This window comes from Chelon labrosus, assembly GCF_963514085.1.
Source record: "Chelon labrosus genome assembly, chromosome: 20".
Classification (NCBI taxonomy): domain Eukaryota; kingdom Metazoa; phylum Chordata; class Actinopteri; order Mugiliformes; family Mugilidae; genus Chelon; species Chelon labrosus.
Genome location: NC_140353.1, coordinates 14,124,446 through 14,150,305, shown reverse-complemented (window position 1 = coordinate 14,150,305; position 25,860 = coordinate 14,124,446). Strand labels below are relative to the sequence as shown.

Here is a 25,860-nt window from a genome sequence, read left to right as displayed (position 1 = left end):
TGTGCTAAATTAATTTCTTAAATGAACTTAGTAAATAAACAAAATACGTTCTCAATGCTTTGAAACCTTTAAATTCAAGGGGTGGCATGTCTGATCAAAAATATGTTTTACTGTGTGGGAGCGATGGAGCAGCAGCAACGGAGACCCAATGTTTGCTTGGCCCTTTAGCCTTAAGAGAATTCCCAGTTGAAAACACGCAGGCCTGGGAAGCCAGAACGCGAGCTGGCAAACACCAAACAACAAGCACCTCTTGTATAAACAGCATGCATGCCAGTTTTAACATATGAACGCATGACATTCCCACTGTGGGCTGCAAAAGAAGTGGGACGGCACAGGGCCGCAGGGGTCATACTAGTATCCTGTCACTCCTGAATAAGGTAGTAGTGTCAAGGTGGTAAACAGATTTTAGTGCACAGAAGCCGTCAGTATACTTAGTATCTGCCTAAACCTCTTTGGACAGAGTAAAATGCAGCTTTACATGATGGAAGGGGTGCAGGAGGGGTGGACGGTGGACTGCTATGTGTGTCAAAGGTTGTTAGCACCTTTGGAGCAACAAGCCATCTGTCAACATCCCCCTAACACTGTTCCTAATGACCCTGCACCCCTCAGGCAACAGCCGTGTTACACTCTGCTTCGTGGTGCTATTTGGAGCCAGGACACTAGTGTCCAAAAGCTCTGCAGTGATTATCAGTTAATCAAAAGCAGATTCAGAATTAGGGAAAGGCTGCAGTCTGGTACCGACAAACCTGTGAAAAGGATTTAGGAATGTGACACCAGCCCGATTAGATTGATTAAACGTGTCCTTATTTCACCTAAAATCGCAGAAGAAACTCTGTAACACCTGAAAAGCACTTCACGTATGTAAACCGACCTTTCACGGCTGAGATAACAAAGCTGACACTGGACCGAGTACGGCAAAGATATCATCTACACTAATGATACAGCTTTGTTATCCTCCAGTCGTCCTCCCATTAAAACTCAATAGGGCCACTCTTCTCCACATTATGCCAGTTTTGAAACGCACTTTTAAATGTTAGCTAAGAATAGGAGAAATTAAAAATCAATTGGGAGAAGGTAAGTGCCAATTTTCATGACATTTAAATTGTTACATTTGGACTTTAGTTATTGGCCCATCTGCCAATGGCCTAATCAATGTGGTCTACTTCATAATGAACTGTTAATCTTTTTAATGCCGTTGCCCAAGGCCACAAAAATCTATCAGAATACAATCAGCAGTTTTTTTCCGCCCCTTTCCTTTCTTGTCCTGTAGTTGATGGAGGGGGAGAAATATAGCGGGAGCTGCGCATGGTAGGCTGCCCTGGGGTACCGTTGGTGCATGGAGTGTTAGTGCATGAAGTCTCGCTCAACCAGTGAACCGTCTCTGATCAGGTTCAGCCATGTACAACTCAATTATGCAGCCATTTCATGGCCAGAGGACACCCACTGTCCTAATACAGACACCACCAAAGGGACAGACACAGACCAAGCACTCAGGCACTCAGCTAAAGTGTTTTTTTTTTCATGTATTAAATTGTCATTTAATCTAAGAATATGTGTGATTTTACACTGAGTGAGTAAAGATAAAGCAAAAGCAGAAGTGTGTGTATATAGTACCAGATCTGAATAATCTGCTTAAAGTCTATCATCTCCCAGGTAGTGCAGATTGTTTATTTTAGCCTCTCAGTCCCAGACACTTGCTCACAGAGCGAACAGACACTCAGGCTTACCGCCTCAGGTTTTGGGTTAAATGATCATTATCGACACATTTGGAATGACAAGTCCTCTCCCGCAATCCGTGGGGCAAATCCCATTAACATTATGAATCTATCCACTGTACAATACGTGTTAGTATAATCTGATTAACAGCGCTTCAGCACCGTGACTCACAAAATCCGAGCTGGTGTGTACACATATTAAAATGATGATGCAAGTCAGGAGGTGGGATAAAACCTTTTCAACACTAGTTAATATTAAAGAATTTGTTAAGCATATGATTAAACAAGAAACACCACAAATTCTAAAAAATACACATAAGTGCAGTTGCACACTCTTTTCATTCTTTCTGAATGTCTGTCTGTCTTAGTGAATGAAGCTTCCACGCTCGCACAGTCTGTACTCAACAGTCCGTTGTCATTTTTGTGGCCGTCTGTGGCGCTGGAGTAATTTTTGGGTCACAACGATGAGAGTGTGTTATTGGGTCAGCTGTGATCCAGTCCTGAATAAGCTCCTTGGTTAAACTCTCAGTCTGCTGACCATGCATGGCCTGTGCGGAGTGATCCAAACTGTTTAGATGCGTAAGGGAGCGAGGCTGAGGCCAGGGGCTGGGAGCATATCCATCTCTAATCTCCTTACTATCAGATCTGTACCTGATTAATACCCCTCCTTCTGAGAAGTACTCTAATACCTTTTCAGTACAAAATGCACCTGGCCGAGGTCAGCAGGAGTCTACTTTACTCTACTGAAAATAAGTAAATCTATGGAGTGGGATTGAGAATTAACTGGTGCATGACCAAAGTATGTACGTACTTGTATGTGTGTGTGTGTTCCTGTTAGAGCAAGGGAGGCGCACAGTGTATTCAAGTGCCGGCCAGTGTTATAGTGATATTGCACATTTCCTGCATGCTGACAGCTGTGTGCCTGCCCAAGGTATGCTGATGAAAAGAAGAGGTTATGGAGTTGCCGCTGAGGGACACATTCATTTAGTTTGTTACCCCTCCGTGCCTACAGCACTCTAATGTTATAGAGTTATGGGGGTCAAGCTCAAGATCAAGGAGAATCTGCCTCGGTTGCAAAAAAAAGAGCAGCTGAACAACATGTTCTCTGTCAAAATCAGGGGAAAACTCTTGAAGGAAGCAAAATCTGTGCTGACGTGAGGTGGTGTATCCTTAATTTAACAGCCTCTTATAACCTAACACCTCGTCTATCATCGTCTATGGGGCAAGGAAGAAACATGATTATGCCCATCAATAATTCAATGCCGTGTGTGTGTGTGTATTCATCCGTGCATGTGTGTGATATGATGTCTTGTTTGATTGGGCAGGTCCCCAACTTTGCTCTAAATCTCCCCAGTGATTACAACATACATTGGCACTGGGTCTGTGTCCCCCTCTCCATTCATTGCAGGGATTTTGGATGCACTCTATTGATTTGTTTCTTGCACTGCAATGTCCATTTTGCACCCCCTCAATCCTCCTCACACCAAGAGGCTACGTAAGCCGCTGTCATTAATTATCTACGTGTGTGTGCATGTTTATTTTGAGTGTGTGCGAGACTGGGGATGAACAAAAAAATTAAAAAGGGAAAATAAAAATTAGATAAGAGGTCTTCAAAAAAATGGGAAGACGACGTTTGTCTTTTTTTTCTTTTCATACCTGGGATGTGCTTAGCCCAGCCGATAATGACCACCAGCTCACGGTCAGCCAGGTCGCACAGCGTAGTCAAAGCCTTGATGTCGCTCTCCGGCATGGTGGGGTCAGGCATGGCATAGATCTTCTCTGGCTCCGCCACCAACAGGTGAGACACTATCTTTGTGACTGGGGATAGAGGAGGAAGGAGTTGGTCGTCACAAGAAAGTCAGAGGTCAAAGGTAATTTCGGTGAAAAGCTCGGGGAGGCACAAAGACGCACATCACCGATAAACACGATAAACACAGGAGAATGGTGACCTCCCGTTCACGTTTCTTTTTTCATTACGGAAGCTAATATACGGAGCTTGAATTTGTATGAGTGAAACGTGTGAAACGTGCTGCATTGAAAATGTGAAACACTGTTGTCCTTGAGCAAGTTGTTTTAATATCGGTCATCTGCTCAGAGACTTATCATAATTCAGCTCTGACCAGAACAATACATGGCCTATATTTCTGACCAGTGAACTCTCAACTGTCCAAACATGGCAGAGACAGAGACAGGGGAACATGAGTCTGGCCTAGAATTTTGCCTCAGTTTTACCTGCTCGTTGGCCTGGCAGAGGAGGAGGAGGAGGGGCGACGGAGGAGGGAGACAATGGGCTAGTGACGGAGCAGTACTCACGAGGCTTTTTGGTGGGAGGGGGGAGCGTCAAGCCCAGGTACGGGTTGTTTTCTGCGTCCAACCTCCGCTTGTACTTCTGTCTGCCCCCTCGCACGCGGTCCAGACGAACCCCTGGGGTAGAAAAGAAAGGAGGGACATAGAGATGAAGAGTGTATTTTTACAGATTAGAATTTAATGGATATTAAATGCATGAAAAAAAAAAACATTAAATAAAATGTGTTACAGCTATAAATACATAAAAAAATATATATATATTTTCGTCAATTACACTGGAACTAAAATATTGGATGATGTACCAAAATGACACCCAAACATATTATGTATTAGATCATGTGCAAAAGTCTGGTGCAAGTCAGTGCTGGTCTCTAGCATGTATATAAGCAATATAAATGGACTGTATGGAAGTATGAGTGTGCGTCAGTGTGTGGGCGAGCATGCATTCCAGTGTGTGTGTGTGCGGATGTGTCAGAGGCGCGGCTGCCTTCCCATATGTGGTCCATGCCTGGCTGGTCTACTGTGACACAGCTGAGCCCAGAGCAGGTCTAAACATATGAATATTTAACGCAGGGTCAATGATCTCACAGACTGGCCCTCTAATTATTTAGCTTTTGGGGTGAGGCAGACTGCATACTAATTAGCTGCCAGCTACTTCCCTCTGTGCGTGCACGTATGTGTGTTCTCAGGTGTGTGCTCTTCAACGTCCCGAAACTTAACCAGCGTACAAGCAAAGGCACAAACTCGCACACAATGTAGAAAGCCTCCACTGTCATACCGCAGATAGATAACTAGGTATTGCTTTCCCATAAAAGCCCCTTATTTCACCCCTCTTTCACTGGAGTAGCACTGAGGCCTTATCACCCCCAGCCACACCTAGGGGGCCAGGTTCCACACTGATACTGTAAATGTCAAGCCGGCCTCATCATAACATAAGTTATTTATTATCTCATTATTTGATAAGAATGTTTCCATTTGGATGTCTTTTCTATTCTATTAATTTTGTTAACATATTTCATCTCAGCTGTTCCATTCATTTGATACCACCAGGCAGGTATTTGGTTGTTTAATGTAATTGTATGCAAACATTTATATCCTGCATGCCCACATTTGGAATAGCGCGTCGCTGCTGCCGCACAGTCTAAATATACCTGATATCTTAATCCTGTCAAGAGGGAGAATCCCTTCAATTTACCTTGTATGCATAATGTAACCCCCAAACAAATTTAATACTAAAGGTTGGATGAGAAAAGCCTCAATGAAATGCTTGTGGTGGAGGAGGAGTTAATTTGTCAGCTTCCAGCGTCCTCTGAGTGAACAACACCCGCAGCCAGAGCACTTCCTTGATGATTTCATCACTTTATAACAGGGAGGACGGTGTCAAACCTGGGCATTGTGTGGCCACTGCAAATGAGCCTAATACAATTTGCCCATCAGCAAGTGCTCTTGGAGAGGATGAGTTTGGATGTGTCCCATGCACGGTGATTGGAGGTCGCTCGGTGAACGGGGGAGAAAGGAAAATCGGATGATGTAAGACAGAAGCGGTGGCCTTCATTTAACAAAGAGGAATTTAGAGATTTATGCAAAACATCTTCTTGATTTTCGCCATTTTCTAACATGGCTGCGGCTCGTTTCCCTCTCAATTATTAAAGCATGGGGGGGTCCAGTAAACTGTATTATCATGTAACTGTAGAATAGAGATTTCTTCTACTTATATAAATTATTTGATTCCCTAGAAACACAAATCTGATTAGGATTGTCTTTCAATTTCCTGACACTGACAACCTACTAACCTAATTACCCCCAATTCCCCACAGAGCCTCATCCTTTCCAGCAAGAACCAGGGAACCGTCTGACGGCAACTACCTGTGCTTTTACGCACGCACAGATACACAATGACAATTAACTTTTACATGCATCACATCAAGTAATAGATTATCTTGGTGTTGATTAGTCTTTTAATATCCTTAGTCCACCGCTTGGGTTTAAGTGCTTAAAAATTTTCCACTTCAGCCGGGATGTTATTATTGAAGGCATGGAAAATTCCTCTCATTGTCAAATGTGATGTCACCACTTTCTACAGTTTCTTCCGGCTCTCCCGTTGAGCTCGACTGCTGCCAGGTGGCTACGCTTCTGCTCGCCTTGTTCCTTTCTGCCAGTTGAGTCATGTGGCTGTGTCAGCCAGCATAAAGCCAGCGATGAAGGTAGATGGGTGCCTCTTTTAATTAGAACAGTCCTGGCCATAATTAACAGATGCTGACAGGAATTAAAGCTTGGCACTAACCTGTCTCATTTTACTGTCCAACAGGGCCAGACACAGGCAGAGAGGAAGAGAGAGTGATTAGAGCAGCTAGACAGATTCATTCACTCATGCTGTCGGGCATTATAGCCAGGACTTTATAGGGGCCTTTGCGGGGTTCATGTGTCCCTTTGGTGGCACCCGACCCTTTAAGTGGTCTGACTCTGGCTAGTCTCTTGGGCTCCCTCCAGAGTAAACAGTAGGTGTGTTATAAATGTACAAAGAGAGTTGAGTACCACCTCATCTAAAGTCATCTCACTGTTTTATGGGCTACTACACAGTGCAGTGAGGGTAGCAGAGGGTGAGCTCGGGTATCATCTCTTCAAAGAAGGGTGCTCAGGGCGGGGGCTTTTGGCCAAGGCGGCTGGCATTTGTGCACGGATTAGCACAGGCCGTGAGGTGGGGGCTGAGGCCAGCTGACCTAGGGCTCTTCTTTCTCTCCAAAAACAATAATAATCCCCTCCCAAGCACACTCCTACAAAAGGGCCTGTCTTCACTCACTTTGTGTGGCCAGCCGTGGTAGGGGCCCTTATTTTGAGTCCCTCACCTGTTCTGGGTGTCTCTCCCTGGGGAAAGTGTCAGGATGTCTGGGATGGTTGGCAATGCCAAGGGGGGCTTAGGCGGACCCTATTTTAGCTGGGAAAATCAGAAGGCCACATGGCAAGGCATGGTGAACCTTGCCTTTCAAGGAAGCCGCCCCGCTAAACTGCCGTCAGCACTATTTCAAAGGGCCCCTGTTGCCAGCTTTGCATGCTTGTAAGTGTGTTGCAGCATTTTTAATCACGAGTGGTGATGAGCGAGGGTAGCGGAAAAATTGTCACGCATTGCCCCCTCCTCATCTGCTGACCCCTAAGGCTGCCATACTGACACTCTCGTCACATACTCCATTTGCAGGTTAGCTACAATATCCCCGGTGAGCTGACATCCTTGCTCGTACTGCTAATTGAAAAGACTAAATGCCACTTAAAGCACACTTTGGAGTCTAAATTACAGCACTGTAAAACATTTTAAGTCAGGCTGTGCCACAGCATAAGCCTCTTAATACTTAATTTATTGCCATCACTGCATCTTCGAAGTAGTATTTAAGGAACTATACGTGTGAGTGTAGCGCGGTTTGTGCGTATGTTCGGGATGTGACTATAGCCGGGCTATTGTGGCTGTTGTCGGTTTTCTAACAATGAGAGGTGGATTGCATATCAGAACAAACGCACTCTACTCGGCACATGTTCACTATTGATACACTGTTCTCTTACAATAATACGCAGGGCATTATTACAGCATTTTCTTTGTCCAGAGCCCCACATAAAAATATTTTAAGAATATCATGTATTTTCCTGCACTTGCCGTGTACATCCCTGGATGTGGAGGAATCTATGTGTGAGCGGGCGAGAGCGAAGGGAAGTCAGTGTGCAGAGAGCAACTTCCACTAGATGATGTCAATGTAATCTCTCAATACTATCTTGTCTTCTCTCTTGCTTTAAGCTCTGATCCGTTTCCATTGATCAGGGGAAAAACCTGTTGCCCCTGACATTTGATTCTTCTATTGATCACTTCCTCCTTTATACAGTCAAGGGAAAGTACAGCTACTCAACACACGGTCTCCTGTAATCTGACTGCTTATCTTTAAAGAGCATTCTCCTTATACCTCTTATCACACTTTCAGATCTAAATTTGCAAACAATGGCATGTGTGGATGACCAGTAGATACCGACATCATATGATCCATATTTTAAAAAAACAGAAACAGATCATATAGCATTAATTTACTCAAAAGATTCCTAGCATTGTTATACCTGCAGAGACAGTGATGGATTTAAACTTGTGTCTCTTTGGGGGGCCGCACTGTACTTTGTTGGAGCCGTAAAGTTATAATTAGGTGATTTTCCATTGAGACACAATGTGACCTTTCTGCAGTAATGAAAGTAAGTGGCAACCTCAGTCACATGAGCAGTGGCCATCTCCACATCCTGAGCCTGAGCATGGCGTTGAGCCGACGGCTTCGTAGAGCTTACAGCGGACACAGACAACGTGACTCTCTTTCCGTTAAGTCTTGGTGACACCGGGCCCCAAGACACAGCTGAAGAAAAAAAAAATGTGCCTCACATCTCGCTGTTAATCACGGCAAAAGGGTTTAATAATTTTGATTGGGATAAAAATCAGCCGGTTTGAGAGGGATCTGTGATAACACCGGCACAATCAAAGTATGACAAAAGCTGCAGTGTGGTGACGGCAGCCTCTGTGTAAAAGAGGAGAGACATTCTTATTCTGAGAATGTGCTGAATACACAGAAGAGTGCATTAGAACCCCGGGCTTAGCCGAAGTCTGCATAGTTGAGTTTTCACACTCTTTTTACTCTGACCCGACACCGGTCATTCATTTATAGCCAAGGCTACATATTTGTAGTCTCTTATTCTCCGAGATGATATATTGGCATAAATTTTTCATCAGATAGTAATGCGATTACTGGCATTGAGGCTTTATCTGGCTGCATGGAGTCCAGGGGATTCTGTTACTGTGTGGGGATCCATACGGGCTACGACTCTGGCTTCAGGTGGTGACTGGATATGTATGCATCTATAAATCCCTCTCTTCAATGGGAGAATAATGGGGGGAGTAAAAGTGCAATATATAATTCACAGAGTTGGACAGAGAATTTAAAGGTGGAAGTTTTTACAGAATCGTATTTATTAGAGCTTCTATGGCAGAATATTTATCTGACTGAACAGCCATGAGGGACGATCGTAGGTTGCGCCACGTGCATTCATCTTGAGGAGCGCAAAAAAAATAAAAACGATAACACTACACTACAAGCCAGAGCTTTCATTATTCATTTGCCTTTGTGGAGCAACCAACAAGTGAGACGGTGATAAAGATTGAAAGAGAGACACTAACGTAACGGGGTGCGGGAGAGCGGATAGGTGCCTCCCCTAGAAGAGCAGCCAAGGCTCGGGGTCTCAGGGGGCTCAGTCAGTAGTGATAGGGAGGGGGAGAGAAACCCAGCCAGACAAATCCATCGGAAGCATGTTTAATTGTCACTGAATTCCCTGCTGGCGTGACTTTAAAAAACCATCCACAGGAAGAGAGCTGAGATGTTCGGAAAACATTTAGTGGATCAATATGCCGGGGAGAGCTGAGACTGTGGCGGGCGTGTGCTCAGGGACCCGGCCTGAGCCTTTCCAAGTGGAATACGGTTACATTTCTATTACTCAGACGGGGGGGGGGGATCAACCTATTCAGCATATTTCTGTCCCCGGCTCAACTGCACATTATTTACTGCTGTGTAGGTAGAGGGAGGACAGGGGGCTGGGAACTGTTACGCTGGCGAGCAAGTCGTAGGCATCTCTCACCGCGGGCTGAAGCAAACTGGGACTTAACAACTATAAAAAGAGAAAATGTGTGATGTTTAAGTGTTCCGCCTACGTTGACTAGACACATCGAAGTTTTGTTTTTGTGTGTGTTTATATCAAAATGTAACTGTTGTATGTGTATATATATATATATGCGTGTGTAAGAATAATAAAAAATGTTCTTACTCTTCTTACCTTCTTTGAGCATCCCCACTTTGAGGCATTTCATGAAGCGACAAGCCTGACATGATTTGCGTCTCCGTTTTGTGATCTCACATTCATTTGTGGCAGGACAGCTGTATTCTATGTTACCTGAGGAGCAGAGATAAGAAGAGCAGGTTAGCACAAACATATTAAAAGACTATGCACTCACAAAAGCATTAAAGTGAGCCTAATGATAGCTGGGACCTGGTACTGATGTAGAAAACACCAGTGTGTATTCTCTGTGCTATCAGATGGTCCACAATAAATCATCTTTTGCCAATGAGGCACTTGTTAATCACATGAATTTCTTTCGAATCTATTTCTGTAGTCTGCAGGTGGCTCAGGTGTCCTCCGGTGTACCTTTTAGCATTGGGGGCCACAGTGAGAGGGGAGGTGGGGGTAAGGGGTAAACGGCAGGGGTAGGGGGTGGAGGTAAAGCTACAATAGTCCTTCAGGACCGTTCAGTAGATGCCACACTGGTCCAACACTAAATTGGCCTCATTAATTCTGTGCGTGTCCCCTCCGGGCTCTGGGCGCAGGCCATGTCCCCCTGCGCTCAGAGGGGCCTGCCGGTGCCTCAATAGCAGGCTAGAGAGCCAGACACGCGGGCCCTGACCACTTTACATAATACTCCTGCAGACCCAAACCTGTTGTTACCACTGTTGCCATTGTTGACTATTTACATAGCGTACAGGCAAGAGGCCTTATGCATTATTCAGCTGTAGCGTCTGATTCCAGGGCGGAGCAATGAAAAAGAGTTTCATTGCTACACAATAAAAGAGCCGGTTCTGCTCTACTCTAGCATTAACAATACAAAGGGCAGGATATGCGAGGCAATTCCTCCGCTTCTGCCTGATTCCCTACATTTTACTGTATACGGGGGTTTTCAATAAAGGGTTTCAGTGTAATGGCTGCCTCAAGCATATGAATTTGAATTATTCTCATCCTGAGTGGGCTTTTAGCTTTAAAGCTTTTGACATTGATATTTCTCTAAACTTTTCTTTTAACCTACTGTTTATATCCTTTCGGCATAGTGCTGAGATAGACGTCAAATAACGTCTAAATCTAACTTAATCATCATAATTCCCATGGATATTTTTTCTCTTCCGCTACAATAGATTTAAGTAAACAATATGTTAGAGAATGCGCTCTGTGTCCAGCGGCCCCTTCAACAGCATTCTCATTCATGTGTGTTACCTGACAGACAAACATTCAAACACATTAGGATTGCAGCCCAACATCCTGTAGCTGCTCCGCGGCTCTGACCCTCGCTCCACATTTCTGTACAGAAAGCTGCGTAATATTCCACTGGCGTTCCTCCTCTAGCCCTCCAACACCCTTTGACAACTTATGCAATTATGTTAACATTATTGGACAGATCAAGTAGAGGGTCCCAAGATGTTATAAATAATTAGAAATTCCTCCTTATATCTGGGTTAGAAATCATTATGCTAATTCTCCTCATCTCTTCGGGATTGGGGTAAATAAAGGTGTGAGGGAAGCGGCTGATGAGCTCTGATTGTCTTCCCTCTGTCTGTTTTCTCTGTTGTCATAGCAGAACCAGACCATAATAATCCTATCCATTTCCCATAAGCTGGGTGGAGGCAATCAGTGCCACCCTGCACAGGAGTTAATTCTACAGGGTCTTTTTTTGTTTTTTTGTCTCTTTTATACACTAACCAATCAGCAATTTTGATGAAAAGTAATAAGTAAAAACAGAAAAGGTTCTGATTGAAAATCTGAAAATCTTTCATTTGCATTTTATTCACTTTATTATATAAAGATTATGATAATTATAGTCTATACTATAGTTGATTGCCACTACATGTGCATGCTCTGTAGCAGGTTTGTTTGCATGGCCTAACCCAGCACAGTTGACCACTTTGCTCACAGGGTTATTTTTCTCTCCCTACTCTTTCTAAGTTGTGGCAGGGACACGTGCACACACCCCACCTGGTCGCTAACTTCGACAGCCCTTTGATATCGCACACACTCCAGGAACGACAACAAACACACTGCTGCGCTACCGTGTCCACCTGTCCTTAGCGAGCCCCCAGTTCGTCTGATGTTCTGTCAGATGGGGCTTCTCATAGCTCAGTGCCGAGTGAAGGATGGATTAACTAATTTTTCATCTCTGCATTCGGTTTATATTTAGGACGGGGAGTGTTTTGGTATCAGTATACATACAGTCAAGCCAAAATCCCACCTCATAACACGTCTAATGCCTCCTTAGCTGATCTAAAATTACAATACACTCTGACCTCCTATGGCCTATTGTTGTTAGTAATATGGATAGAAAAGATAAATCCTCATAAAATGTTAATGTTATATAGACACAATCCCTCATACAAATATAAACACAAGTGCAGAAAGTGTAACCGGCTGCCATTTCCCACAGCTCCTAAACTGCTAGCAGATCTTTAAATATATGTTCTAATATTATAATAACCAATGCTTTTAAAGGTTTGCCTCCATCACTAATGTAATTTAACACAGAGGATAAAAGTATATAATTAGTATTCAGTCAACAATATGTAAAAATCTTTTTTTATATTATATACCTGTAATTGTTGTGGTTAGTTACAAATTAACTGTTCATTTAATTAGTGTTCATTTTAAATAAGTGTGCGATCACAGGTATCTAGGCTTTAATATTAAATTCTTTGAGATATTATTACTGTACTGTTTGATAGTCATTATTTTTTTGTCCCTTTTTTTGTCGTAGCTACCATAATTTCTTTGTCGTCTCAAACTTTATTTAGAGATGAATGAAGTATTTTGGCTGAATTTAATAAAACTAGCTTCACTAAATTGAGTTATAATAAAATGAACTTCTAAAATAAATTAAAATCAACCGATGGGTTAAAAGAAATTGAATACAGAGATTTAACTTTTATTTATTTTTTTGTCTTCTACCTGGTGTGAAATTCAAGCACCTTGAAAAGCAGTAAAACAACGCGACCCCTCGGTACGGTCATTTCTGGTTACAGTAAATTCAAGGACTGAGTTTAAAGGACTTCATGTATTTAATGTCAGACAATAACTGGCTGGCAGAGTATGGTAAGTTTCACTTTCAAAAATGAAACACACTGGCGGGAAAGCCTTTAACCCGAGGGCCACGCTCGGGTTTATCCGTCTTTAGAGAGGTTATGGTATGGTTACCAATAACATTACAGAGTGAAGGGGAAGAAAAAGATTTCCCTCCTTCTTCTCTTGATAAGTATCTGTCTCAATCTATTTTATGGCTTTTCAGGACCCATGCCAGGGCACAGAGGGGAAAGTCAGGTCTTGTAAGTAAATTACAGTAAAATGGCAGGTATTTCTCATCAAAATCTAAACTGACTTTTACAGGCTTACTGTCAAGGTCTATTACTTCATATAAAAGAGGGCCACTGAGTTCAGTTGGTTTTCAAGCAATTTTACACTTGGGTTCAAAATGGGAAGAAAACACGGTTCAATAAGACATTTATGTTTTTGATTGGTGGGGCATGTGAGGTGCAGGGATGAGGGGGGGTGATTAGGGAGCAATGAGAACAGGGGTATTTCTGGGATGGATGGAGATCCAGGTTGACATTAATTTGGGTCTGGCCTTGACTAATGCAACTATCTCCACGTATGAGTTCAAGGGGCTTTTCAGTGAATGAATAGGTGACAGAAGATGGATTTTCCACCAGCTTTCGTTGAAAAGGTAGGGGCATCAGCTGAGGAAGGAGAGGCCAGAGGGGAGGCGAAGCAGATTCAAAGATAATTCTAAGAGTTCTCTGAGAATCAATGCGTACATTTTTGCTCTCATTCATAAATATGTATTTTAAAAAGATTACACATCTTTAACAAGACATTTTCCAGCAGAATAAGGTGCTGTATCACAAGGAAAATGCACAAGGTGAGCGCAAGGTGATAAAGAAATTGTCGCATACATAGTTAACATTAACTTAGCATGTTTGCCCTAAGTGTTATAGAACAATGTGATAAAGGGTTGGGAAAGACAGCTCCTTTGTTTTCTTCTCATTAGAGAGGGCCGTCTCACACTCCACCCTTGACTGCCTCGTTATTCCTTTAATTAATCAGTTCTCATCAACGGCACCCTCTCATTCTTTCAAGGGCTCTACATGTCGCTATTTTAATGCCTCCATTTTCCTCTAGCAATCCTGCATGTGTTTCTTTTATCATTTCGGAAGGCTTTCACCTCCCCCAAAAAAGTCTCTCTGTCCTCCTGCCTTCTCTGCCCGGGACCCCTGTCTGATTATTATGCCATTAAGCCTCTTCTCCTCTCCTCTGAAAGAGCAGCAGGGTCCCTCTCCAATCTAAAGAAGTCCTGGGTTTTTTTCCCCTCCTTTCCCTGAAATTACCCGGCGACGCGTGCCTGAGTTTCTAATTGGCATGCCCGTCCCTGGAGACGGCCCCCTCCCTTCTTCCTAATGAAAAGCCTCGGCCTTAATTACACTTTCCAAACGCTGATTGTTATTGACAAAACTCCTGTGGCTCGGACAAACGACGGCAGATTAGCTCCATTACAGGCAGCCCTCCAAGAAGAGAAAGAGAGGGATTTCAAATCGACAATGCAGAGTGAGGGGGGAAAAAGAGCAGCTTTCAATTTTTTTTCCTGTGTACCTTGCTCTTAATTGTTTGGGCCATTGCTCCACTTAAGATGTCTCTTTTCTTTCCTGATGCCTCTTTTCTTTTCCATTGTGATGCCGTCAGTGTACTTTTAGTGACGGGACAAAAGCCCAGTTATGTTACTTGAGAGAAAATGTTCATCTTTTGTCAATAGACAGGATTGCTGATGGCAGCATGGGTAAACAGGAGGATTTGGCCTAATGCTTTTGTTTGCCTGCAAAAGGTACATAGACTGTCTAAAGCTGATAGGGCTGTAAGGTCCAAAATCAACACCTAGCATCAAGACAGACGGCCTGCTGCCCATGTAATGGCTGCACTCATTCGCTGATGAAAATTTAATGAAAGTAATGGATGAAAGATGTAAAAAACATTTACCTAAAATCAAATTCCTGTTTTTCGTCAAATCTTCATCATCTCATTTTGCAATACTCAAACCCTTTCGCTTGTTTTACTTATTTCATCTGTTTTATCAAGTGTATTTATTCCTATACTAAGCAGCCAGAGCTTAGTCCCGGGCAGCTGTGCCTGTTGTGCGGATTTCTTTTTCCAGGCTCAACAATATCTTCGTCCTCCTGATTAATCTGGAGCAGAGCGCGCAGTTTCACAGTGGGGGGCCTTTCATTGCCTCTCTAATGAGAAGCTGTGATACATCATGCCTTGCAGATAGCCAATCGCACCCTAGTCCCCAGACACACACACGCGCGCACACACACACACACACACAAAACAGGACAAGAATAATAAAGTATGTTCTCTGAGCCCCCCAAGGCATCTGGGCAAACAGCCCCCACACTCAGCCAAATCTGACCTCTGAGAGATGATGTCGTGTCCACCATACTCCACCAACCGTGACAGATGATGGCATCATAATCACGCTGGTTGTTTGCCGCATGTCAGAATATTCTCCTGGTTTTATTTAAGTCAATATAAGCATGTTGAAAATTATTTAAGAGATTCGCATGTTTTCATTTTATCCCATATCCCAAATTTTGACAAATTAAACAAAGACTTTTTTCTGGAGGCTGCTCATCTCAGGAGGAAGAGAAAACATCTTGCACACTTCAATGATTTTTTTAAGTAGTGAATTGCTCAGACTAAGTATGTTTCAGTGTTGTTGTGAGGTCAAAGGTGTCGTGTACGGAGGGTGTTTTTGTGTTTAGTGATGCGACTACATGGGATGAAATAACTTGCAGTGAGTGTTTGCTATGGGGAGGTGAGAGGAGAAAAATACCTTGTATTGTCCTTTTAAAAAAGGCTTTGCAGGCCTCACAAGAGGCTACCCCATAGTGATACCCCGAGGCTATATCTCCACAGACCAGGCACAGCCTCTTGGGGAGGGAGTTCAACATGTATTCGCACTTTATGGACGAGTCCTCCATGATGGTGCTGGAGCAGTCGTCATAGCGCTTGCGGCAGGTGCCAGCCCCGAGGCCGCTGGGAGTGAACATAGGGGGAGAGTCCAGGCCGTTCGAGTGGCTGTTCATGGCGCTGACATAGCCACCGCTGGCGTCTGAGTTGCCACTGGGGCTGTGGTGGCTGACTGTGTCGATGACCGAAGAGGGACTGGATGGCTCCGTCTTGATGTAGGACCCGCAGCTGGAGGGTAGATGCCGGTCATCAGCGGCCATTCTATTCAGCAGCCTGTGGGGAGGGGGGAGGGGGGAAGGGGGTGATGGGAAAGGGAGGAGGAGAAGATGAAGATGATTAGCAGAGGTCATTAATCAGTGGAGTGGCGGAAGTGTCTAAACTTGTAACAATTACAACATACATTTTAAAATTTAAATTAATTAACTGAATCATCAAAAATATTAGCCTTAACATATTAGTTATTTACAACTGCAGTACAACAACTGATGTCCAATTCAAATTCTTCATAATGTAAGCACGCAATTTCTACACATAGAACAGGAGGCAGAAGGGATGGGAGACGAGATATTTAATATTTAAATCTACCACAGTCATGTGTTTGTACTTTAATGTTTTCCCAATTGTCTGTCCTCTAACAATGTGTCTGAACATTCCCTATAAATCAAGGACACTAAGTGTTTCATTAGTCACACACGCTACGGCAACTGCAAAAGTGCTTCAGAGCACAAATACACACAAGCACAATACACACATCCAGTTACCCACATCCACACACAATCATAGAGACAGGAGGGAAGTGAAAGAAAAAGAACAGCAGAGGGACGGAAATAGGGAGAGAGCACTAAAATTACTTAGCACACAAGTGTACACACACACACACACACACACACACACACAGCACACACAGCACATCAAGATGGGGGCTTCTCCATAGTTTAGAGAGCATGGCGGACCTTGGCCTGTCTCCTTGAGTCAGCAGTCAACCAAAAGGAAACATGATGGCAAGATATTGACTTTTTCACTGTCTGCCTAATAACTGTATTTTGGAGTACATGCAATCTGATGCTGTAACGTGTGCAGACTAAAGTGCAGCCTTTTGGCTGTGGTCACAAAATGCACTCTGAAGCCTTCCTTGCCCATATAAATCTATTTCAGTCCTGCTCTATAACCTTTAACTTGAAATTGCGCTGAGAGAACAACGGAGGAAAAAACTTAGCCGGCACATGCTCAACTCATTTGTCCGTGTGCAGACAGTGTGAATTGAAGAGGTGAAGTGGTAGAAGAGATGAAAACCTCAGTGTATTGGGGATGCCGAGTAGACATCGTAACCTCTTGGGGTCAAGGCGAGTTCACACACACACACCCTTTTGCATTAGGTACTATGGCAGGGGTGAAAGGTCACCTGCACTTGCTTGCATTAACAAAATTGAGCCTTACATGGCTTATGCAAATTCAGATGCAGAGGTTCACAGTGAGTGGCAGCTCGACAACCCAAGTTGTGCTTTAGCACATTAGTTCCATTAGCATATTGCCAACTAATGGTAATGTTTACATATTTGACATGTCAGTTTACCATCAGCACAGGGAGAGGCGGACGTTTCCTACTGGCCTCAATCTTTCTGATTGGACAATAACTGTCTGCCTCAGAATACTTCAGAGGAAACAGGAAACACGAGGCCCCCGCTGCAGTGTCCCCTATTGGCTGGCCGAACTGCTTCTTGCTCTCTGAGGCTGATTTAATTGTGAGGATGGGTGACGGAGGGGTTCAGGCCCAGGGGTCAGTGGGTCAACCTTATTTTCTCACCCTGGTTTCCTGGGCCCGTGGAGATGGAGGTCAGCGTGTCAAATTAAATCTCATTCCCGGGTTTCCCCTCCCTGCTGTCATGTATATTCATTGGAGCTCCAGGTGCCTACCACTTCTGGAAATTCGCAAAAAGGTTAACTGCTAAAATAAATAATAAAAAATGCCCCCTGTTAAAACCGTTGACCTTGTGGAATAAGCCCTTTGCCTGAGCACTCCTGGAATTCTTGCAATATAAAACCTTCAAAATATGAAACAGCCACTGTTCTGGTAAAAATAATGCTTCAAGTTTAAACAAAGCTTAGTTTTAACATTAGCAGCCGCGCTGTGAGTGGTTGTTCAGATTTATCGTTTTAAAAATGATCCACGTTTACTCTTAAATGTCCTTGAGAAACGGGAATTGAATCTTTTTCAAGCCCTTCTAAAATAGGACTTCCTGCTCTTGATAATGAATGCAGATTGCATCCCCATAAATTAATGCACGGCTCTGTGTTCATCTGCTTTATGTTCTCTGTTTCAGATGGATATGTGCACCTGTGCGACAGGGCACCTGCACTTGGCTTATTAAAGGCTATATATTAAAACGTAGGAGCACGAGATGGCTCCATTTAGCTTTTATTTCACAAATTCAGAGTAAGCTTAACCCCGGTTCAAAGGCCACCTTCAGGGTGACACTTAGCATAATTGCATAAGTGTCTTAACTGTTTCCCCTCCAGCTCAATGTGGTCATTTATAATAAATGTGCTGGCTAGAATCCCCTTAACTCATTCTGCTATGACACATTATACCACTGCTATGCTTATGTTTTTAACAAGCCTGCATATATTGATTAATGATACTGAGGGAATACTAACCACTTGAACCTGGTGTATTAATCAAACACTCTAAAATATTTCTATAAATATTCGTAATCTCTCGTGGGACAGGTCCAATTTAAATCTATAAATACAACTGTATGAGAAAATGAATTATGAACATTAAATAGTTTGACAGCAGCAATAGTCCTAATAAATAATTCAATATGTGGGGCAGGTGCTAATTAGCTTATGTGCTACACAGACAGAGCAGACAGGAAAGGGTCTGCTGAACTATCTGAGACTTGATGCTGTAAAATCTATAGTTGTCCCTTCCTTCCTCAAGGTAAGAGCTTTTTCAAATTCTGCTGCCTGGCTGCCCAAAGGAGCAGCACTCGTCTAAGACACAGTATCTCCCCTTCTCTCTTTTTCTCCCTCTGTTCCTCCTCCTTTTGTTCCCTTTGTACCGATCAAAATTCATGCTGAGTAGTAGGTTATGGGCTCGCAAACGCACACTACGCAGTTTGGTTTTAATCTGATTCCACCTGGCCCTCCTAACAGCATTTCAGATCCCTAATATCATTCCACTGGTGCTGCTGTGACCAGGATTAGCTGGCCTAATGATCTGGCAGCTCGTCTCGCGCTCACTGTTCCCCGACTTCCGAGAGGAGAACCGCGGAGCTCTCATTCCTCACGTCTCAACATTTCCCTCGCCTGCAAGCAAAATTCAGAACAGTGCATGTCAAAGTTGTAAGAGCGCAGAACATTCAGCATCTAATTGAGCCAATTTGTATTTCTGCTGAGAGCTACCTGCCTACTTCAGGAGGATACTGACATCTTCTGTTCTTTGAGGGACTACATCACTCTCCCTGTTTCGCCTACAAATTACTAGAATACTGAACAAAACGGTGCTCAAGAACCAGCTCAACAATGGGTAAATTCCTCGTGTCCTTTTCACTCTCAAGGCCACCAGATACCAAAAACACCATTTTATAACATTAGCTCACCTCATCCCAGAGTGTCACATCTCTGCTACCTGATCAGACTGGGTAAGTGAAGGGGGAAGAAATGGTGGTGGGGGTTGACATCTGAAGGCAGGGTGATGTTGATATCAGATGCCCCAGTAGGGGCAGATCTGTCTTGAGGCCCCCAGGCGATGTGGCCTGATAAGCCACTGGCCCCAGAGTCAGCGCTGGTAGGACGAACTCAATTAGCTTCTGACAGACCTCCTCTCAGCCCAGCTCAGCCTCTCCACCACAGCCAGAACCCAGTGGCAGCTACCATGCTGACCCCTCCTCCAGGGGCCACTGGCACCTTTTAGCGCTCCGACACACACAGCCACGGACTCATTTTTGGGAGAGCGGAGACCACGGTCAAAATCTACAGAACCCCACAGAAGTCACTGAAATACATATCTAAGATTGTATGCCACCAAGGGTGCTCAGTGTGTGTGCTCACAGGGGAAATGTAAATGAAAAAGGACTGGGGCTCAAGGAGGGGTTGGTGTGGCCCTTGGGATAAAAGAGGGGAATGGTTATTCCAAAAGCTGAAATATAGAGCACCATGTCTATCTAACTGGTTCCAGGTTAATGACCGTCAGGGGAATCAGGGGCCAAAGACTCTTGGGGCAATGCGCGTAAGTGTGTGTGGCTGTTGCATAAACTCATATCTCTGAGAGTGTGTTTGTGGTGCAGACAGAATATGAAAGATGTGTGGGGGGGGAGTTGGTTGACGGCTGTGGTTTGGTTGGAGGAAAGCCCGGCACTCCATAGAGACCCATTCTAATCTATGAGGAAGAGGCCCCTAATTTTGGAGATTCTCATTCATTAGTCCTGCTCTGGCAGAGAGAGGGCTGAGCAGAGGGGGTGGACCTGAAGACATGGGAGGGGCCTCTTTATTAACAGATATGCCAGACACTCAGGAGAAGCTGACAGAGATTTATGATGCGCAGATTTGTAGAGGCAAACAAAAGGGAAGTCGAGGAGACAGAAAAACCGGAAAAGAGAAAGTAAGCAACGAGATACATGAGGGAAAGAAGGAGAAGAGACAGATAAAGCAGTGTTTATCGTACCAATGGGGAGGGGGGGCGAGGGCCCCGGATCAATACTCGGTATGCTGGGGGCTAGTGCAGGGTTACCACTTGGGGGGACCATGTTGCTCTGTGGCCTGGGCAATTAAGTTTTTTTTTTTTCAGTCTGCAGCAGAGGATTATATTTAGCCGCTTCACAGCGATGTTACTGTAGTCTTTATAAAGCCATGAGCTCACTCCACTACGACAACATGAGCCCCATGCTCCAGCGGCACCACAAGACAGAGCTGGCCAAGAAGCAGATCACATCTATTGATCCCCCCCTCCCGCTCCTTCCTGTTCTAGAGATGCTGCTGGCAGGAAAGACAGGGCCTCTTGTGATACAGGCGCTGCTGTTTGTCTGACGTAAACTGTCTGGGCCGCACTGGGCAGATCTAGTTCTTATAAGGGGCTGATTTCAGGATGTTGAGGGAAGCAACTGGCTAATGATAGAGCTACTGTCAGTGGGGGAAGTGAGAGAGTTGCCCATCGTCTAAACTTCCAACTACGGACGGAGAGCAAGGAGTTAACAATCTTCTGTGCAGACCCAATGGAAAAGCTCTCTGTAGAATTGGACAGCTCATCATACTGTATGTTAAAAAGAAGTTCAGGGATAATTCCAGCCTGCCGTGCAGTACATTTGGGATCAAATTTCTAATTCTGCCTTTTCATTAGAAAAGATTAGTTTTCATTACATCCATTATGTGGCACAGTCATGGTATAATTTAACAACATAAATTTACAATGGTCCTTGATAACTACAAAAAGTAATTATAGTCCACTGGCAAAAAAAAAAAATTACCCTTAAAGACAGTTTCCTTTCTAAGCGTGTCGCAAGAAAACTAGTGTGGGTAATGACATCAGACACAACCGGGTGTTGTGTGATACGTTACTGATACACTGCCGCCAATATCACAATACATTCTCTCACTACGCTGAGACACAAGTGGATTCTCCTTTTATTTCAGATGTTTTAGCTCTAAACCAACGCGACGAGTTACCAATTTATCATGAAATTATTGTTTAAAAATTGAAAATAAATTCTTTGATTGCTGCTTTTTGGTCAAACTATCTTTGTTAGCTCAGCCATCCTCCTCCGTTACATCGACCACAAAAAACAGCAATTTATTACCATGACCTATCCGTGATAATAATAACTAACAAAACAAAACAAAAAAAATAGATGGTTTAGGTCCAGCAGACAAGAACCACAGCACATCTTTAATGTAGGCTACGGTTATGGTGTGAAAATAAAGAGGTAAAGTTATAAAATATGAATAATGAAAATTGTATTGTAAGTGCATGTCAGTCCTGTCAATAGATACTTAATGCACAATCTGTGAGTGAAACAAAAGCAAAGATATTTTTATTAGCAAAATTAAAGCTTTTCCTGATTGTGTAGCATGTGTGTGTGCGTGTGTCACAAACAGAAAGACATATTATTATAAAGGGTTGAGGCTATTTAACACAGTCCAATGTAAATCACAGGTTTAGACACAGTCACTGTGCGTACGAGGGGACGGAGGCATAGAGCCATGCATGAAATTACTTCATTAATCTTCTTCTGATGGGCCGTCCTTGTTTAGGGGGAAACTCTACCTGCCTAAAACAAAGAGCCATGCCTGCCTCCGCCATAAATTATCCTCTTCATCAGAGGAAGAGCCAAATATAAACAGACAAACATTCATGCAAGCGCATGCCTGCGCACACACAAACATACAAGGCAAAATGAACAGGCCAACATTAGGAGGTTTAGGGAGTGATTTAAACACAATCACATGTGTAAATGTTTGCATAGGGCGACCAGTCAGTGTGTAATCATGGCATATATGTAGAATTAAAATGTTCATCGAGTTAAAAATGTAACTGGATTTTTCACTTTTAAATTGCTGCTTTAAGAGCACAATTCAAACAGATCCAAAATGAATCGATGCAACTGAAAAACACCATTGTTATGTCTGTCACACGCCACAGCAGTCGGCACAGTCATTGCACTAGCCTCTAGCTTTTTACAGGCTCATCTCTACCAGCTGCCACACATTGTCCATAAATAGTGCTGGTAATAAAAAGGCGGGTGGGCCTAACTGATTTATACTGTGGTGTCCACCACCACCACACCATTCGGGAATAATTAAACTTTGGGGAATCTAGACGTGCAATGCGGCGCTCACCACGTCTTGTGTCACAGGACATGTCAAAGTGGAGAGTTCAACAACCAGCTACTCAATGTGACCATTTGATTGCACTCAGGGCTGTCTCATGATGTGAGCATGTTTTGTGACCAAGAGGAAAACGCACACATAAGCACGCAATCGTCCATTATGAGAAGGAATAAACACTGACAAGAAAAAAAAAACTCACACAGCCTTTTACACTACCAAATCTCTTAGTTTAAATTACTGTATCACAAGTAAAGGTTAGCCTCTAGCGTCCTGTGTTTAACTTCATTTTCATATTTACATTAGTGAAAAGGTTTCAATTTAAAGTACATGATTTGAGTAATTGACCACTTTTTACTTTGAAGAGCATTGAAAACACAGAAACCATCAGACATTCAAATGTTTTTGCAAAACTAACTTATCTTTTTCATAGTTTTTATTTATTCTGTTTATTTTTAAGACCCTTTTGATCTGATTTCTGAAAACAGGACATCACAACATTAAGTATTGTTTGACTTACTTAAAATCTTATTTCTGTAATATGAGTAATGCATACTGGTAGCACAGAGAAATTAGGCCAATAATGACTGGCCTTTGAACACTACCATGTCAATGGCTGGTTATTGGTCAGATCTACTTCCCCAGGGAAAATCTGGCATAAGTGAGAGTAGTTTTGTAGAGACACGTTAATAACACAACTAAATGCACACACTGCATCAGGCTTAACAGATTCAATACTTGATCCCAGGAGCTTTTCTCTTCGTCTGTAACACATGCACATCAAACATTTGAACACAGCTTTCCAACGAGTGATGACAAAAAAAAGTGCTTGCTCTAAAAGCTGTTATGTTTGCAAGGCTCATCCAGGCCACATACAGAAGACTTGGTGAAGCTGTCAGTGGGAATCAGAGCGGCTGCTGTGACGGACGGTTTCAATATTGATTTCATAAATAAACAAAGCTAACCATCGATCCTAATGTTATTTTGCATTTCAATTACTGCTCCGAAACATAACCTTCAAACAACTGAGCGCTCAATAGCAATAGCCTTCACTGATAAACACCCATATAGTTACCCACCTTACATCACATTTTCTAACCAAGTGTGAATTGCTGCACCTGTAATTTGTTTCACAGATGAATAACTATTGTGAGCTACAGGGACGATGTCCAACAAACGCAAACATGTCAAAAACAGCAAACTTTACCATTAGTGATTGCTGTTTTCTTGTAAACTAATACAACTGGTGACAGCTATTTTCCTGATGTAGTAATTTTCCTCAACTTCGGCGTTCTGTGTGTGTATGGATATGTACATGTATGCTTGTGTGGGTAAATGAAGAGGAGCCCTTCAGCGTTGGAGCAACAGGAAGAAGTGCTGACGCACCGTGTCAGTGATAGCACTTTGCTGCCACAAGGGCATGAGAGCTCACATAGGCTAGCATTATTATCCTTCTAGACTAATGGACCTGGTTATTTTTAAACAGATTCTCACACTGCAGTGGAGGTGTCCAAGGTTACCATGGACGAGAAATCAGGAGGCCCGCAGCATGCAGTGAAGGCTGGTGGTTCCTCTGTACGTGGCTGTTGTGAGGTAGCTAATAATGCATGGTAGGTAACCACCAAGTGGTGTGAAGGCCAAACATCAGATGCGTTATTAAGAGAGAGCACGTTATGGTGAAACTAAAACTAGAATTCAACAGTTGAACTTTTTATTATTATTTATTTTATTTTTTTAAAAAGCTGACCTATAAAATGCAATGACGGTTTCAATACAATTATATGAATTTACACATATTTTCAAATACAATTGGTGGAATTTAAGTCCTGAAGAAGAAATATTGAATGTTTTATACTGTATATTTTTCATTGTATTAATTCATCAATTAAATGGTTTGGGAAATAAAGGAACAAAGGAAGAAGCTTCACGTAGCAGCTCCTTAAAAGCCAGCCAAAGCACTAACAACTATGAACCTGACTAACTCTGAAGCTACAGAATAGTGAACATCCAGAGAGTGCCAATACACTCTGCATCCTCATTTGGCCTGGACAGGGGCAACATGCTCCCCCTGCTCAGCCTGAGCTGAGCGACATATTTACAGTGAAAGTAATGATACTAGATACCAGAAATGAGAGGGCTCCAGCGTGGCGAGTGGACTCAGGAATCTCTCTAATGAATTGGACAACAAAGCCCTGTTGGTACAAGGAAGAAGTATTTAGAATTGTGCAACAAACTGAACTTAAACACATTAGGTTTTCTTTAAAAGGCACACATCCCGACACATTCTGAAAGCTCTGGAAGATGAGGAGGGTGGCAGTGGGACAGGTGGGTAGACTGGGCTGCACGCTGCAGCTACAAAGGCCACCAGCTCCTGGCTCATAGCGGGGTGGCCATTCTCGGCCAGAAGCCTTTTCTGGTAATGTATTCTGAAACCAAATTACCGTAAGCTGATCCCATCTGGATAGTGTCTGTGCACGGCTGCTTTGGTTACCCACCACTGCCTCTAGCCTGTGATAGCATCTCCATGAAGACAGCAAAAATCTGATTAACCCAATAACAATGAAACACTTGGTCAAAGAGCAAAGAGCTTTTAACTTAAGATACACTAATGCAATTCCCTCGACTTGTTTTCTGAAACCTAATAAGAATCAAGTGGACGGACTGCTAGAGATGGGTGTTTGCAGGCTCTAATGCAGCAAGCTGGGAATGAAGTCAAATAAATTGAAATCTAATTCATCACTGTGTGCTAACTTCTTTCTGCTTCTCCAAAAATACATTAAAAAGCTCTTATTTCATGAAAGGAAATTGGATAGCCTAGTTAGTTTATTGCAGTGGCTCTGCAAGAGCTTTAGTAAAGCATGGGTGATGATGGCACATTTAGAAGAAAGAAAGAAGACACATCTCAATTCGCTGCCGTTCAAATCTTGTGTGTTTTCCAGCAAGTACTGAGGAACTCCTCGGCCGAAGTTGAGTTCTGACAAGACCAACACTAAGCCTATCACACTCGTATAGCAAATGACTTGTCTCACTGCACGAACAAAGAGTGCAGTGAGACAAAGTCCGGCCAAAGTCCATCAAAATGTAACAGAATACATACCAACGGCAATGTAAGAAATGTTGATCAAACTGTTTCAGAACAATCTGTGTTTTCTATTTTTCTATTGCCAGAAAAAAAAAAAAA

General features: G+C 43.2%; 1 protein-coding gene across 24 annotated transcripts in view; it reads right to left on the bottom strand.

Moving 5' to 3' along the window:
* The window catches only part of esrrb (estrogen-related receptor beta), a 75,683-nt gene that overhangs the window by 11,562 nt on the left and 38,261 nt on the right, over positions 1 to 25,860 (bottom strand). For 19 of the 24 annotated variants that reach the window (XM_084568914.1, XM_084568913.1, XM_084568915.1 and 16 more), the window contains 5 exons: positions 24,803 to 24,871; positions 15,721 to 16,130; positions 9,855 to 9,980; positions 3,948 to 4,139; positions 3,372 to 3,533 (listed from right to left, as the gene is read on the bottom strand). In XM_084568914.1, the coding sequence (XP_084425040.1) occupies positions 3,372 to 3,533; positions 3,948 to 4,139; positions 9,855 to 9,980; positions 15,721 to 16,130; positions 24,803 to 24,871 (959 nt within the window). The remainder of the gene's footprint in view (positions 1 to 3,371; positions 3,534 to 3,947; positions 4,140 to 9,854; positions 9,981 to 15,720; positions 16,131 to 24,802; positions 24,872 to 25,860) is intronic. The other 5 variants (XM_084568919.1, XM_084568921.1, XM_084568905.1 and 2 more) reach the window with 4 other exon arrangements.